Source organism: Syngnathus acus, chromosome 19, assembly GCF_901709675.1.
Source record: "Syngnathus acus chromosome 19, fSynAcu1.2, whole genome shotgun sequence".
Taxonomy (NCBI): domain Eukaryota; kingdom Metazoa; phylum Chordata; class Actinopteri; order Syngnathiformes; family Syngnathidae; genus Syngnathus; species Syngnathus acus.
Window position 1 is genome coordinate 7404256 of NC_051103.1, and position 16399 is coordinate 7420654.

Genomic DNA, 16399 nt, shown 5'->3' on the forward strand with positions numbered 1-16399 from the left:
TGAGTGCAAAAACATTTGAAATCAATGTAGAAACATACTGGTCAATCATTTACCTCTGTACAATTTTAATTCCTGATATAAAGTAATGTTTTGACAGCCTCCATTCACATCATGAGTGATCATAAATCAATCACAGTCACACTGACAACCAATTTATTATGTTGTAATAAAACAAGATTGGATCACCTTTACATAATTTAATACCAACTAAAATGAGTGAAACCATGTCTTATTAGAAATCTTGTGATGATGCCCCTTTAAGACTTGACTTTAGTTTCTTTTGGTCCTTCTGGCCCATGGCGCGATAAAGTTTTTTACGTGCTTCCTTCTGTCTCTTCAATTTGGCCTCCTCCTCCTTGTCTTTCTGTTGCAGGAACTCCTTGTGTTTGGCATGTTTCACTGCGTGCGCTTTCTTCGTGTCGTACTGATGGACTGTACCGAGAGCGTGGAGGAGAGCCGCCACCTATAAAAAGAAAGCGTTCGTTTTTATTCATATCAAATGAGTTGTTGGATGACAGAAATGACAAACACCACATCAATTTACTCGCCTTCCTTTCGTGAGGCTCTCTGATCACGGTGGGCCTCTGGAGGTCTCTCGGCGTCTTTCCTTTCCCTTGCATCAGTTTTGGTTTGCTCTTGTAGGGAAGAGCCTTCTGCAGTGCTTTGGGGATGTGGAGGGGATTGTAATGGGCTTTTGTACGGACCACAGGCTGATTGGAAAAAAGATTCACAGAATTAGGGTTACTCCGGGTGACATGCTCAAAAGCATCAATTCTAATTCAATTTTCTGCATGAAATGATCTCACGAGTCTCACTTTTTTATTTTTAAAAATCAAGACTCCATGGGTCGTTATTAAAATCCAGGAAACTGTCGTTATTATTGTTGTTCCGACATTTCAGGCATATGAAGGCTCACAGATTTACAAATCAGAATGAGGTAACCACAAAACGTTATCATTTCGCAGTTTGAGTCTACCTTGTACAGAGAGTCTTGATTGGGTTTGTTGCGAATTCCCAGGTCGTGTTTGAGCTGCCCTAGGGTCCTCATGCCAGCCCAGCTGTCCTTCTGACCCACAGGGAGCAGCAGAGACGTGATAGGGTTGTAGAGCTGTGGAACGGACACTTTGCACCAGGAGCGCAGGAACACAATATCTGCAAACAAAGAATCACAAAGAATCACAGCCTTTAAAGGGAGTGTGTATGATTTGTTGCCACCTAGTGGTGAACTAATAGAATGCATGAACCTAAGTTCAAAGTGCGTGCAAACTCACCACTCATAAGCACCCTGTCCTCAAATGTAGCTCGAAAGGATCCTGCTGGCGTTGACATTGCTTTCTTGATTTGACCCCTGAGGCCTGACACTGTTCTTATAGAGGCCCCTTCAAATTTGGCCACTTCCAGCACTGTATTGAACATGCCCTGCATACAAAAGAAGGAGATTGCAATATGAGAGGTGATCCTTGAATTCATTCTTTGGACTTTGCGCTCAACCTGAATTAAAAGCTCCTACCTTTATGAAACATGTGTTCTTAAAGATCTTGTACGGGTACCCGATGAGTTTGAGCTTCTTGACAACAGTCACCGACTTATCCAGGTCGAGGATAACCCCGGTTGCTGCAATCCGGAAATTGGCCTGCACAGAGAGAAATACGTTGGGTTGATGGATCAAAAACCTGCGCCTTTCAAGTTCAGCAACTTACTTACATTAATTCCGGTTACTGATTGCAGAGCCAGGAATCCCGTTCCTTGCGGTGTAATTGGACCTTCAGAGAAACAAGTGAGGGGAATATTAATGCGGTAGCATTTTATTAAGCACTTTCAACATCTTATAAACCATTTGTCAAAAATGTGTCGAAACAAACCTAGAAGCAACGATTCCATAACAGCTGATCTTTATTGCTCTTGGGTCTCGACTTACCCCAGATGGAGGCACCGCAGTGCATGTGCTGTGGTGTGTATTTAAGAAGCCGGTGTCGCCCGTTGTGATCCTCGATATGGTAAAGGGGCATGGTCTGGAAGCGACGCCAGCCTAGCGATAGTATGAGTGGGTCTCGTGTCTTCAAGATGCGATTATACCAGCGGTGTTTCTTCAGTCTCATCTAAAAGAGAGACACACAAATTTAGAAAGAGTAAAAAAAAAAAAAAAAAACTCATCAGCTTGACGTACCTGTAAATATCCAGCGCTCCCCTCATTGGAGCCCAAACCACCGAGGATGATGGGATAGTGAGGATCAAAATTTGTGATAAATTCACAAGGTAGCGAGGAGATTTCCAATCTGACGTACATTCCTGGCCGGAATCCTTCATATTGCACTCTCGACTCGTCGTCTAAATCCTCAAACTCTGCCCTGTTCAACTGTGGGCAAAATACAAATGACAATCAAGCCTATGTCGTGAGAACGAAATCAACATTGAGGAACAATACAATGCAATCGTGAGGAGCTCCATAAAAATGTTCCCAAAAGTCAAAGAGATGAAATTGTGCAAATGTACCTCGGCTTGCTTCTGCATCTCCTCCTTGAGGTCGTCAAAGTAAGTGGCATCTCCGTCGTCGTACTCGGCATCAAATCGTTCTTTCAGCCTCCGTTTTTTATCCAAGCGCTTGTTTTTCTGGACTTCACCCTTATCCTCCTTCATCGGAGTCTCTTCGTTGTTATCGTCGTCATCGCTCTCACTATTCTGTTGGTCATCATTCAATTATTTATATTCACACTTGGATGTCCCTTGGTCAAAAATGAACTTTGCAAGCACACCTCAGCTTTATCCTGAGCCCCTTTGTGGACTTCGCCCGTTTCCAGATCCTCAAAATCTCCGTACTCCTCGTCTACAGGAAAGAAGTCTTGATTAATCATCAGACATAACAATTAACAAAATTTGCTGCCTTTGAAAACACTTGCTCATTTACATTTACGTTAATATCAGATGTCCAAGTGGAATTTTCTACTTACCATGTTCCTTCAGGAGTGTGGCGGCATCTTGGCCCTCCTCCCATTTCCCCGTTACAAAGCAATCCCGTATGGAGTTCAGCATCTTTGCAGACAAATTCAAAGCTATTAGCTACATTTGATCATAACTATAATCCCATTTATGTGTCATCAAATACTACCTCCTCCAGATCCCAGTTGCGGGAGGAATCGGGGTTAAAATGGGAACAATCAAGACCATTTGCTTGAAACCTTCTACTCTTCTGAGCGCGGTTGACATGAAAGAGTCCTCCCAACTCCTCGTCGTCGTCATCCTCCTCTTTTGCCTCAGCAACTAGAAAGAGATATAAACATCAATACAAAAATGATTTGCATCTTATCATTTGTAAAAGCATCATTTGATACCTGAACCGTAGACCAGTTTTCGCAGGTTGGGCATAGCTTCTTGGTGGCGTAAAAATGTTTCAGATGCCTTCTGCTGCAGACAATCTTTCCACCGCAGAGCCCCTGTAGATTTATAAAAAAAAAAAAAAAAAAAAAAGGTCTCACGAAGTGAACTCGAGCACAAACGTTCAAAAAAATGAAAATATGCATTTACCGATCTCTTCTTGGGTTTCCTCTTGGCTTTCGCTCGCTGTCTTTTCCATTGTGATTTGAGTTTCCTCTTCGCACTCTTCATCAACATCATCATCATGACTCCCTACTTCATCCTCATCTTCTTCGGAGCAATGCCCAGAGTCACCCACTCCACCAGCTTCCTCTTCGTCGCCACTCATCTCCAGGTCATCGTCACTGTCGGCAAAAACGGGCAACTCGGCCGCTCCTTCCACAACGTCTTTTTTCATCTCCAGCTTGCGTTTCTTTATCGTTGGTCCATCTTGATCACTTGAAGATTTAAAATTTTCATGCGCCTCATTCTGCTCCTCAGCGTCACTGTCGTCATTGTCTTCATCATCATCACCACTGGAGTCCCCTTTGTCATCTTCCTCTTCTTCGTTGAAGATCACCTTTCTTCTCTCTCGGTGGCTCATCGGATCCCAAATACGCTCCTCCGTGAGGCCTTCGTTTTCTCTGTCCCGCACACACGGAAAATATCAAATGAATTACAAATAAAAATAGTGGCACAAACCATTTCTTTCCCTCATCGTATCTATATTTTGTTTCACCTGCTCTGTGCGTTGACATCTGCCGAGTCCAGAGTCGCAGAACCACTGAAGAGGGTCACTTTGCTGGCAGCCATCTTGGCATCTAGAGTGGCGTGTGTATCAATAAGAGACTGGACAAGCTCTGTGCTGGGTCTCATCACCTCCTGTGTTGAAGAGTAAACAATTCACACACACCCAAAACATCAGATGAAATGAAAATAAAACACTGATTCTTTGCTCACCTGGTCTTGAAGAACATGGCATGCAGGAAGGTCGATGTACACGGCGTCTTTGTCATACACCACCCCACCGACTCCAGCCATGGGTGCGTAAAGCAGCCGCTCCTTCTCATTCAGTGCCCTTTTCTTCTGAGCATCTGGAAGTGGACAGGGGTCAGGCAGAAAGTTCACATCTGCAACCTCGAAGTCTCCAACACCTGAGAAGAGGAGAGGCAATATATATATATATGTTTTTTTTTTTCATGACTCAAAACACTGCTAAATGTTTCAAAAGATCATACCTGGAATATGGACCTGGGTTTTGTTTTTCAAATATGTGCCTCGCAAGTAGCCATAGAGCGACACTCTCCGATCACACTTTGAGTCCGTTCGAATCGTTTCGGGGTCAGTCAAATCCTCCATGCTGAGATTGAGAGGGCAGTGAAAAGAAGAAAAAAAAAACATCTTTCACATTCATTCTACGTGTGTTTTTTCTGCCACAAAACCAATTCATAACGAGAAGGCGGTCTCACCGATCAACAAGCAAATAAGGGTGGGATGTCTGCCAAACCAAAGGACGAAATTTCATGACGGAGATGAAGCGGCCGAGGTTCTTCACTTCCTGTGTTTGATACTCCCCGTACACCATGCCAGACAGATAAAAAAGCTTGGCACCCTGCAGTTGTCAAACAATAACCATCTTAGCAAAGGGAGATTTTTGACATAGAGGTAGTAGGAAAATATTATTTACCTGGTAGACTTCTGTCCAGAAGCGATGTTTTAAAGTTTTCTTGGTCTTCCTTAGAGCCTTGTTGTTCTTAAAGGAATCCAGGTGAGTGAGCACACCCATGATGCGAGGGAAACCATGCACTTGGCAGATGTTGAGAAACTCAAACGTTTCCATTTCAAAGCCAAAGCTGGCATCTATCAACATCAGAACCTAAAAGTAAGAAAACATTTTTATTTTCATCAACCTATAGCTCTAATTGACATACAGTGTTTTGAAGCTGGAATAAATAGTTGTCCATTTTGGAAGTTCAGATCATTTTTGATTAAAATGTCCCTGATTACTGTCACCACTTACCAGATCAGCTACTTTTGCAAGGTCGATCATGGTATTTATGTCATTGTTACACTCCATGAAAGTGAGACGCCGTTTCTTCCCTGTGAAAAGAATAGAGAGAAATCGAGAGGCTTCGTTAAACTAACACAATGTGAACTCGTGACTTTACATTATATTGAGTCAAGTTGTCAACAACTCTAAAGAAAACGCTGTATTCTGTCGAATGGAATCATGTAAATCTGAATTATGATACATCGATCATAAATATAACATCAGAGGTGAGCGCACCTGAGACGATGGTTACAGGGCCACATATATCTCCAAGCTTCTGACGCGTGAAGATTTTGATCAGGCAACGGATCAGGGTGCTTTTCCCCACCTTGGGGGGTCCGACGACGACAATCACCACTGGAGGAGGCTCCAGGGGTGTGCGATCAACCAGGGGGATGTGGTGTTTTTTGGTCTTTATGTCCTGCGACCTGGAAATATTGAACACATTTGGATCAATACAGACCAATCCTCAGATGACACAGAAACCTGCTCCATCTCCATTTACCTGTGGAAGGTCTTGGCCATGCGTACAGCAGACTGTACTGCAAAGGCTTTGGGGTTGCGTTTGCGTTCATCCTTCTCTGTTGAGTCTCCCTGTTTCCTCAGTTTCTTTCTTTCCGCCTTTGGCCCACTGTGTTTCTGCTGATGTTTCCTCTTTTCTTTCACATTGCCATCCATCTCTCTGCTGTAACAAAATCACAGCAGATATAAGAACATAAAATAAAAAGCTCTGCTTAAATATAATTTACAATATGTTATGCAAATACACATTGCTTTTCCAGTAGCGACGTGTTCAGAAATGTTCAATACCGTGGAGTTATGAAGCTGCACAACACCGAAAAAATGTCGACAACATTGTATTTACAGACATCGTGTCCACCATTAAGTCCTTTATTGACTAATAAGCGTTTTAAAATGTAGTTAACGTTGTTGTTGACTCACCCGGGGAATATCCACAAAATTTGAGGACTGAAAATAAGGTTATTTGGGGATATTGAGTGAGGCGTGGGTGAGCATTAGGAGATACGTTTCTGTAGTAGGCAAAATCTATTCTGTCTGCCTGTGCACGAAGTACCAACACTCGTTTTGTGTTTTAGAAGAAAAACGAAAATTTTGCTAACAAATTTGACAACTCAAGGAAGAAGCATGTAATCACTCTCCACATGTATTTCGCGAACATCTACCCGGAAGTAAAACTTTTTATTTCCGGTTCATCTTCTTCTTCTTCTTTTATTCACAACTGGCAAACTAGTGATCATGCACATTACCGCCATCTACCGGACTGGAATGTGAAACAGTAGCACTAAGATTTAACCAAACAACAACCGCCATCTATTTTTCTAATTTCATCAATTATAATTCCCTGCACCATGGCGCCCTTTTAGGGGTCATGACTAGAAAGAGCCTGTAGACTGCAGAGAGTGACACACAGCACGCACACAAGTCAAGTTATTTGATGAATTGGTCCACTTACATTGGTGTAGTGTTTTTGAAGGAATGATCCGTCATTTAGTAGAGATGTTATGAGTGTGAAGTAAGCAAGGAGAAGCAATGAGGAGATGAATGACACTGTAGCAAAGCCAATATTTCTACCTCACTGAGCTTGGCTGTTGTACAATCAACACGAGGATTGCCAATTTATTAGTTCCACCCAAATAAAGCCAAGTCTAATATTATTTATTGAGGACTTTTTAAATTAATATCTTGAAAAGTCTAAACTGACAGTAGGTCAGTGTTTTTAATGACGAAAATGAATGTAATTTCGGGGGAGGGCTTTTGGATACTTACTGATACTTTGTATATAGTGATTGAGGTGATAGCTGTTGAAATATGACAATTCCATATTATTTTTATCAAATAATTGGAATAGGAAATAATCTTTCCGTGGCAGTAAAATAACATTACTGTGAAGACTGGACTCCTGTCAATCCACACGATGATATGATTAGTTTCGGACTGCTTCATAGTGTTTCCTTGATTGAATTACTTGCCCATTTGAAATGTGAAATATATTGCATTTATTGTAGAGGAATTAAAAGACCCTTGAATTTCACAGTTAATATATTGCTTTGAATGTTGTGTTGATGAATTTGGATTTAATTCGTTTGTACCTCCAGTTTGTCTGTTGTTGTACAATGACAATACAAGCTTTTTATTTTATTTTTTTATTTATAGACCCCAAGTCACCTGGGTGACAAGTTAGAGACTTAGACTTAGACTTAGACAGAACTTTATTGTCATTTTTGTCAACACTAGGTGTGTACAAAACGAAAATTTCGTTGCATACGGCTTTCAGCAATGTAGAGGTATTTCGGCTGGTTAAAAAAAGTGACATTCTATATAAAAATATGAAATAAGATAATTATAAAGTACAAGTGCAGCAGTGATAAAGTATGTGAACAGTGCAGGAGACAAAAGCAGTATTTACAAGTGTGCAGAGGAATGCTACGTTTGAATGTTCAGCAGTCTGACGACAGCAGGGAAAAAACTATTGCAGAACCTGGTGGACCTGCAGCGGATGCTGCGAAACCTCTTCCCAGAGGGCAGCAGGGAGAACAGTCCATGGTGGGGGTGTGATGGGTCACTGATAATATTTCGGGCTCGGGACACGCAGCGCTGGGATGACAAGTTCCTGCCTCTTACATCCTCAGTCATCTCAGGAATGTCCCACAGGAACCTGAGGACCGGGGAACCTTCACCCTTCTCTTCCACTACGGCTCTTCCGACAAAGACCTGCGCAGGTCAATGTCCATCCATCCGCCTCTCCATCCTCTCGTTCATCACTCATTCATCTATCGAGCCGTCACGATGTGACGGGATCCAGTGCGAACGACAGACGTGAGCTGCCGTCAGGTTGAGTCTTCCCTTACGAGGATCCCTCTCAGAGGTGTCCGAGGGTCCTGTTGGAGCCTGGAGTGCCACGCCAACTCAATCTTAGTAGTGGACAAAGTCAAGAGAGTGGGAGCTGTCCCATCACTCTCCATTATGGGACAGTGTAGTTGCTTTGCTGTCGTGTTCCTGTGGTACTCCAAAGGAGATGCTGTCTCATACATCATCACTGAACAAAGGGCCTGCTTGGCTGAGGGGGCTGGGGTAGAAGGTGGATCCTTCCTGCCCCAGACCCCACATAGACCCACCCACATTCTCAACACTTACTCAAGTTAACATTTCAAGTCTTACAGTATGAGGAGCAATTGGTTGTTTATTTTGATTAAATCGATCATCGATTTGCGCATTGACGTTCCACTTTCTATTGCTTAATGACTTTATAATAGCGGTTTGTTTGCAGTAACCGTCTGAGATGTTGGAGGCGGTCGGTTTGCACAAAGTTAATAGTGTCTATCAAAGCGGCAACAGTGACAAACGAGCTGGTTGCGCACCAGTGTCTTATACTTTACCACTTGACTCCTCAGTAGTGACCATACGGCCATCATCATGAACCATGGATGAGATTTTTTACACTTCATTTCCTCTCAGAGAATGCTCGACTCATCCATCCATCCATTGATTTCTTTTGGAACCTCAAAACCTCAGTTGCTGCAAGTTCTCAAAGCAGCGTTTGGTGGAATGAACAAACATTAGCATTGGCTCTGTTCTTTCTGTTTCCCATTTAGTTATGCAGGCATTTCCCCCTTGCAAAATAATAAAATGCATTCTTGGCTAAGGCTGTGGCGTTCATGACAGACAAAAGAGTGGATTTCATTCTGTAGTGACGGCCTGTTTTGAATAAGGTCACAGGGGTGAAACATATTCTAGACAGTCGAAGACTAAATAATGCCAACTCTGATTTCAGAAAACAAGTTGCGTATTGATGAACACAAAAGCCATGTTGACTGGATGCAAGAAGTGATCCATAAGCAGATGCTATCTGCAGTTTCATTGTCTCATTATGCTAATTCTGGATATGGGAATGTGTGCGCGCGTGCGTGAGTGCAGAATAAAATGTAATTTGAGAAGTGAAAATATCACTTCTCTCACATAGAACTCCAGAATAACTTCCCTCCATGACACTACAAGGGTTCAGGGTTCAAGTCCCTATTCAGACATTGTGCCATTATTATTCTGGATAAGGCTTTTTGCATGCTCACACTCTGTAACTCACTGACTCTGCTCTTTTTCTGGAACACAACTTCACAGAGCCTGAGTAGCTCAGTTGGTAGAGCATCAGACTTTTAATCTGAGGGTCCAGGGTTCAAGTCCCTGTTCAGGCTTGATGTCCACATAACCACACACTGCCCATTAGCATTGAAAGATGGTTGTTTATAGATTTTTTTGAGAAAAATAAAACAATATATTTTTTCACTTTTTTGGAGAATAATAATTATATATATATATATATTCACCTTTTGGTTGAAAATTAAAATATGTGTATATAAGCCATGATTATGGAACCTCTCCACTCGGAACCGAGAGACCGGAAGTAGCTATGTTGACCGGAAGACGTGAGTTCAATGGCCGATCTGGCCTTCCTCTTTTCAACTGTCGGTCGTTCTCAGCGTTTGTGGGTAATGTAGTCCCATCGGTTTTATTATCACCGTTTTGTCACGTTTACACAATACTCATTCTAATCTTGCGGGAGAAACGTCACATGCTTTTCTCGTACGACAAAAAAATTATAAAATTTTAATGCTATTGAATATTTGAATCCGATCATACTAATCTATTATTTGTATTGAAACTCAAAGTCTATGGTGCTTTGCGTCTCTTGCGCAGGCGCAGTGCGTGCAGGCAGCGGAGCAAGAGAAGCTTGGAAATGACCAACGGAACGGCTCCGATTTGGCGATGAAATTCTGCATTATCACGACAAAAGCCACATTTTTAACCCAAACTTTCTTATTTTGTGTTTTAGATAACGTGAACCAACGAGACTCGGGAAACATTTCTTGACCCTAGGTCGTTTGCGAGGCATTTAAGACGCTTTCGTTTGCGACGGAAAAGGTGCACCTATAACGGTTTTTTTTTTCACATCAACAAGAATGTCGCGAAACAACAAAGATCCTCTCATCCAGAAAATAGCAAAACAAGCGTTTATGACTTTTAAAGGTTTAAAGTGTTCGGCCAATGGAGATAGTAAATTCTTTGCAGAAAAACAGGCCAAACTCATCTCCTTGGTGACTGCGATTAGGGCGACGGATCTCAAGATCTCACCCCAGAAAAACAAACCCACCTCGGGTACGTCGGAACCGGATCCCCCGCCGGTCACCTACATGCACATCTGTGAGACGGATGTGTTCAGCATGGGCGTATTCCTGCCTCAGAACCGGCGCCTCCCATACCTCTTCACGACCACCCGGGCATGAACGGGATGCTGAAGGTCTTCAATGTTTCTTTTCCATGTTTTGCTGTTGTTGACAATGTTTTGTTGTGCGTGTTTGCCATTCAGAATTAATGGACATCACTGTATTTACATTTTTTTTGGCAGTATGGAGAAGTCATTTGAATGTTTCAAATGCATTCTTTTCCTCTTTGTTTAGGTCCTCTATGGCAAGGTGAACGTCAGTTGCTTCGACAAGCTCGAAAGTGGCCAGACAACCCCTCCTCGGTTTGAAACTCCTGTGACTCCATTTCAAAATGCTTCTCTGCGACGATCCTTGCTCCGCTCAGTCGCTGAGTACTCGGAGAACAGTGGACCATGTCTCCTGACACCTCTGCGGGATAATCTCCACCAGATTGACGCTGTCGACGGGCCTGCTGCTTTCCTGGATATCCTGGCACCGCCGTACGATCCAGATGATGGGCGGGACTGTCACTATTACAAAGTTCTAAAAACTGTGGCAGACCCAGACATAGCTGTGATGGAGAACCAGGAGCTTCAGGAAGAGGAGAAGGGGACAGAGAAGGAGATGTGGCTTTTAGAAATCCCTCAGCCAGAGGACTTTTGGTGTGGAGGAGAACCTTACCCAGGCCCTGTTGTTTCCGTGTGACCAGTGGGACTATAGCAGTACTAGAAATTGCTTTGTGACATCAACTCAATTACTTTTGGAAATGACATTTATGCCCCCAGTCAACAGGGAGGGCAAATATTATGTTCATAGTTACCTGGCGTGCTTTGCTGAAAAGCTACAACCACTCAAATTATTTCAATAATCACGATGTAGTTGCCTCATTTCTTCTACACGGAACTTTTTTTTTTGTAAAGCTAACACTAGATAATGTAGAAGACACAAAAAGACAATTGGCAAATGCTCTATACGTGCGTGTGCATGCATGCGCACGTTTGTGTGTCACCAACAAGGATTAATATGATGCAGTTCATGATTAGCGTTGATAGAATCATCAGCTCGTCATCACTGCCCTCAAACATTAAACATGAAACTCTCAAGACTGCTCTCTGAATAGCAGCAAGAAATTTCTTGTTGACAGCTTATTCTAGTGTTTTTTTCTTCTTTTGCAAGTTGCACATGTTATCACAATGCTTGATACACTTATTGAATGTATGTTGAAAAAATAAAATTCACAGACTATATTCAAACAATTGTAATTTCAATGATTTTCATCTGTTGATACGTAAAAGGAAGTCAAAAGTTACTCTATTGCCTAGCAGAGGAGGCACAACAAGCAAATAAAGAAAGGTACGATAGATACATATAATTATGTCACTATTTTTCTCACTAAATATATTTCTAGAGGCGCTATTGACAGAAAAGTCTCACCGGATGTCAGTAAAAACTCATGCAACCCACACATACAAAGAAATCAAACCATAGAGTCCAGAAATTAAGATATGTGTCATTTGAAATGACTAATTGGCACTTATGTGATAGGACTGTATTAAAAATGATGGGGAAAAAAAAAACCTCAGAAGTGATTTAACGCTATTTTGCAACGAGTTGCGGTGTGGACTACTGACGCCCACTTTTTGGGCTTGATTTGACACATCAGCCTGACAACGTCACGGAAGGAAGCCATCACAATTCCCCCATTGGAAAGCAGACTAGTGCTTAAAATGAAAAATTGATATGACTTACTACATTTCCCCTGAAGTCCGCATATGGGGTAGCATTTTCCCAAAAGGGAGCGATGGTGTGCACACTCAGCTGAAGGGTCGGGTCGGCCATTCACTGGAAGTCCGGTTCTCTCAATCTTTCCAAGCCGACGGCAAGCCTTTGCATGAGCTGCAGGCTTTCAGACGGCTAGCCTCCGCGCTGAGCTACAAAAGAAGAAATTAAATGATCAAAATTTCCCCCCCAAAAAAATCATTCTGGACAATAAGCATGAACAACCAGATGCTTGTGTTGCTAAGATATCTACAAAAAAAAGAAGACATTTGAAATGTTTGCCTGGAAATCTGATATGTGGCAAAACAACACCCAACTTTGAATCTTTAATAAAATAATATAGTATGACATTTTTTGTTGTTGTAAGACATCTTCTCAAACACACGTACAAAACAAAAAACGAATTAGCCGTAGCCTGTGCATTTTTTTTTCAATTACTACAATAGTAAATAATAATAATATAATGAATGAGAAATATTAAGAAAAATGTTGTTTCCATTTCCATATTTACTGCCAGATGCGTGTGTGACACAATTGAGAGACTTTTTTGGCTATGGAACAAATACTTTGCATGAAAGGTCACAGTTTAAGGTCTTTAAACATGAGTGGGTGAAGGTGATGAGTCACAAATAGCATATATGGCGCAACGTGGGATTCATCCTACCGCATTTTATTTCCAGCCTCATTATAATAAACTTTTCCTTTCATACACACAATACACTTTCCATATATTGTACCACTTCCCTTTGTTACGTGTTATAAGAACAATAAAACAAATGTGTGTGTTTTTTTCCATCCATTTAATCAATCCCACAACAAACATGTAAGTTTTTTTACACGACATTATTTTTTACAAGTGAATATTTAACATTTACACGAGACTGAGTACAAAAATAGAATGCATGTCTCAACTTTACATAAGAACAAATATACATTGCATTAGAGTCTCTCAAATCAGAACATACAACAAGGCACGACGGAGAAATGCGTGTTAGAATTAACACCTTTTAAATGACGCTACTAAAAATTTTATTGCGGTTATTTCTCATGAGATTTTTCCTTTTTTTAATACACATAAACCAGCCGCCCTTTTTTACGATGACTATATATTCAGTGCAGACAAAGTGCAATTATGGCAGAGCTGTCACCTCGAAGCGTAGTCGGGTGCAATTACGCAACAATTTAAGTCCATTAGCTCATAAAAAAATTCAAATCCAAAAGTTCATTTGTTGGGTTAGTACGGCGCTGAGCATGCAGACGTGTCCCACCTAGGCACAAATCCCGTTGTTTGCGCCGATGCCGCCAGTGCGCTCCAAACCGGAGGCGACGGATGAGGACGAATTGGACTTTCTCTCCTTTTGCCTCAGGTGGATTTTGGTATGCCTCTTCCGCTCGTCGCTCCTGGCGAACTTGCGGCCGCAGAAGTCGCAGGCGAACGGCTTCTCCCCGGTGTGCGTGCGGATGTGAGTGGTGAGATGGTCGCTGCGGCTGAAGTTGCGCATGCAAATCCTGCATTGGAAGGGCTTATGTCCGGTGTGGATGCGAATATGTCTGGTGAGCTCGTCGGAGCGGGAGAAACGCCGGTCGCAGCCCTCCGCCGGACATGGGTAGGGCCGCTCGTGGATGGGCGTCTTGCTGGGTCTGTTTGGATACTTTCTGGGTCGCAGGATGGGCCTGAGTGGGAGATTCTGGGGGCTGTACGCGGAGGGGAGCCTCGCCGGGCCTCCCCCCTCGGCGCTCGGACCACCCAGCGTGTAATTTCGAATCGTGTTCAGGGGGGTCAAAGGCGGCGGGACGCGGAATGTATCGAGGGAACACGGGCCGAAGGGTTTTCGATCGGGGATGCTCGTAGCGTGCATGTCTCGCTGACAAGCCGGCTGGAAGAAGCCAGGGTGGTAGTCGGGGATCATGGGGAAGAGTCCCGGCACGTCTTGGCCGCCGTGCTGCTTGGGGGACGAGTACGAGGGTGGCGGGTAAGAGGCGATGTGGCAGGTGGACGTCGAGAGAAACGCCGACGGATCCTGGTACACCTCTGCGCAGGCGGCGGAGGAATACGGCGGCGGAGGGGAATAAAGCTGATGATGCTCTATCTCGACTTGGTTCTGATGGGCCGCGGCCATGGTGCAGCTCAAATTTCGACTCGAAAAGTGACCGGGAGAAACTGGCGAAGCCGGAGAAGAGGACGATGACGTGGATGGAGGAGGGGGAGGAGGAGGAGGAGGATGGGCGACGTTGAAGATGCCCGAGACGATGTTGATGACTCCTTCGGGGTTCCAGTTTGCGGGATACTGGGAGTCGATGGAGAACTTCCCCATATATGTGAAGGTCTGGTTGCGGTGTGAGGGAGGTTGTGAGAAGCCGCCGGAGTAAGAGCAGAGGTCTAGAGAACGCCTTTCTGCGTTCATCTCTGCGCTCATTAATGGATCTGTGGACAAAATAAAACAGATCATTAGTGAAAGACCTTGTCGAACATTTTAAGCTTATTTACATTTCATAAAACTAACAGGTTAGCATCTCATTGAATTAATATGAAATTTAAAATTTTCCAAGAAATTATGATTTGACCATTTTTAAATCTCACTCAGTCTTACCTGCAGCCACATTGATCTGGTCATAATGGGGTCCCAAGTCAGAGTTGGGAAAAATTGCTACGGACGTGGGCAAGCCGCCGGCGATGTCATCCACGGAATAAACGTTCTCAAACCCCCCGAGGGTCATCGGCACCTTCTCCAGAGTTTTTGCCGTCATCCTGGCACAAATACAACTCGTGCGAACAAGTTTTTGAATTCACACCCGATTGTTTACAGTTGCTCCACCACGCGTGCGTTATCGCTGCATGTCTTCATGATGAGAAGAGAGCAGAGGAGCGCTCCATAGTTCGAACACACTCGTAATCTTTTTCTCGAGCAAGCTGCGGGCCCAGGCACTATCTCGTACATAAGGGAACCCTTTTCAATGTAGTCACAACGTCATTAACCAAATATGGAGTGGGCGTGGGGGCGGAGCCTTCGGTGCCGATTGGCAGGGAAGATCCGTGACGTTGCAAAGTGAAAGTGGAAAAAAAAAGGGGAACATATAAGAGATGATGAAGAATTTAAAAATACAGATAAACAGTAAATACGAAGCCCAAGCATCAAACTTTTCACTTCACTTAGGCGCTATTGTTGTTTTCCCAGCAGCGTCATATCTTGCACTTGTGCTTCTGAAATAATCATTTCCGGCTCAGGTCTTAAGCCCATAAAAGGGTGAATCCGGTGAACAGCCTCCCCTTAATCGGTTTCGTTTCCGTTGTGATAAACGACGGAAAGTGACGAATTTTATCGAGGGGGAACGCAACTTTGAACCACAAATCGGAAGGAGCCAGCAGGTTTTTTTTTTTTTTCAATCTTCATGGAAACCTTTTCAGTGTGATTTCACTGTACTGGACTAAATATAGCTAGAGATAATGAAAATATGGTATTCATTTGAAATACATTCGATAATTTCTACTATGAAATAATCCCCGTGTTCCAGTGAGCCCGCCCCCTTGTGGCCTCCTAAAGTTCTCTCTCTCTCTGTCTCTCTCTGTCTCTCTGTCTCTCTCTCTCTCTCTCTGTCTCTCTCTCTCTCTCTCTCTGTCTGTCTCACCCACACACTTGGCCACCTCACTTAACCTGGTAAATCCCCTCCGTAGGCGCATGTTACCATACAGAAAAACATCGGCTTCAAATAGAATTTGATTTCCATGTTAACAGTAGGCACTGGTTTGCACATCCGCCTCACACTTCAGAAGGAGCGGGTTCGATTCCACCTGTGTGGAGTTTGCATGTTCTCCCCGTGCCTGCGTGGCTTTTCTCCGGTTTCCTCTCACATCCCAAAAACATGCATGGTAGTCAACAGCAAGCTATTTCTTGTTCAACTTTCAAACTATGGCACCGGTGACCCCAGCGTCCACATTAAAAACCCCAAAAGTTCAAACTTTACCGCTACCAAATCCATAATTCTTCTTTTAAGCCGCTCT

The 16399-nt window shown here is 43.3% G+C and overlaps 3 protein-coding genes and 1 non-coding gene across 6 annotated transcripts; 2 read left to right on the top strand and 2 right to left on the bottom strand.

Moving 5' to 3' along the window:
• Positions 1 to 35: 35 nt before the first annotated feature.
• On the bottom strand, positions 36 to 6597 carry bms1 (BMS1 ribosome biogenesis factor). 2 transcript variants are annotated; one of them, XM_037278668.1, is made up of 23 exons: positions 6344 to 6597; positions 5907 to 6086; positions 5639 to 5829; positions 5372 to 5451; positions 5039 to 5227; positions 4821 to 4963; positions 4590 to 4711; positions 4312 to 4505; positions 4091 to 4233; positions 3523 to 3995; positions 3330 to 3431; positions 3107 to 3258; positions 2949 to 3030; positions 2754 to 2824; positions 2494 to 2679; positions 2168 to 2356; positions 1919 to 2099; positions 1705 to 1763; positions 1511 to 1633; positions 1272 to 1419; positions 977 to 1152; positions 549 to 710; positions 36 to 463 (listed from the first exon to the last, which is right to left on the bottom strand). In XM_037278668.1, exons 2-23 carry the CDS (start codon positions 6077 to 6079, stop codon positions 233 to 235), a joined length of 3570 nt encoding a protein of 1189 aa, XP_037134563.1. In that variant the 5' UTR covers positions 6080 to 6086; positions 6344 to 6597; the 3' UTR covers positions 36 to 232. The 2 variants fall into 2 exon arrangements, with proteins under 2 accessions (XP_037134563.1, XP_037134564.1); XM_037278669.1 differs by having other exon boundaries at positions 5907 to 6083; positions 6344 to 6591.
• A 2942-nt stretch (positions 6598 to 9539) lies between these two features.
• Positions 9540 to 9612, top strand: trnak-uuu. Its single transcript has one exon. It is a non-coding gene; the product is annotated as a tRNA-Lys (tRNA).
• Positions 9613 to 10107: 495 nt separating this feature from the next.
• adoa (2-aminoethanethiol (cysteamine) dioxygenase a) lies at positions 10108 to 11873 on the top strand. Its single transcript, XM_037279011.1, is given in 3 exon segments — positions 10108 to 10662; positions 10665 to 10715; positions 10876 to 11873. Coding segments are annotated over 3 exon segments (786 nt in total). The 5' UTR covers positions 10108 to 10377; the 3' UTR covers positions 11326 to 11873.
• A 568-nt stretch (positions 11874 to 12441) lies between these two features.
• Positions 12442 to 15399, bottom strand: egr2b (early growth response 2b). 2 transcript variants are annotated; one of them, XM_037278903.1, is made up of 3 exons: positions 14991 to 15399; positions 13668 to 14824; positions 12442 to 12546 (listed from the first exon to the last, which is right to left on the bottom strand). In XM_037278903.1, the coding sequence occupies exons 1-2, from the start codon at positions 15145 to 15147 to the stop codon at positions 13668 to 13670; spliced, it is 1314 nt and encodes a 437-aa protein (XP_037134798.1). In that variant the 5' UTR covers positions 15148 to 15399; the 3' UTR covers positions 12442 to 12546. The 2 variants fall into 2 exon arrangements, with proteins under 2 accessions (XP_037134798.1, XP_037134796.1); XM_037278901.1 differs by lacking the exon at positions 12442 to 12546 and having other exon boundaries at positions 13054 to 14824; positions 14991 to 15394.
• Positions 15400 to 16399: the final 1000 nt, after the last annotated feature.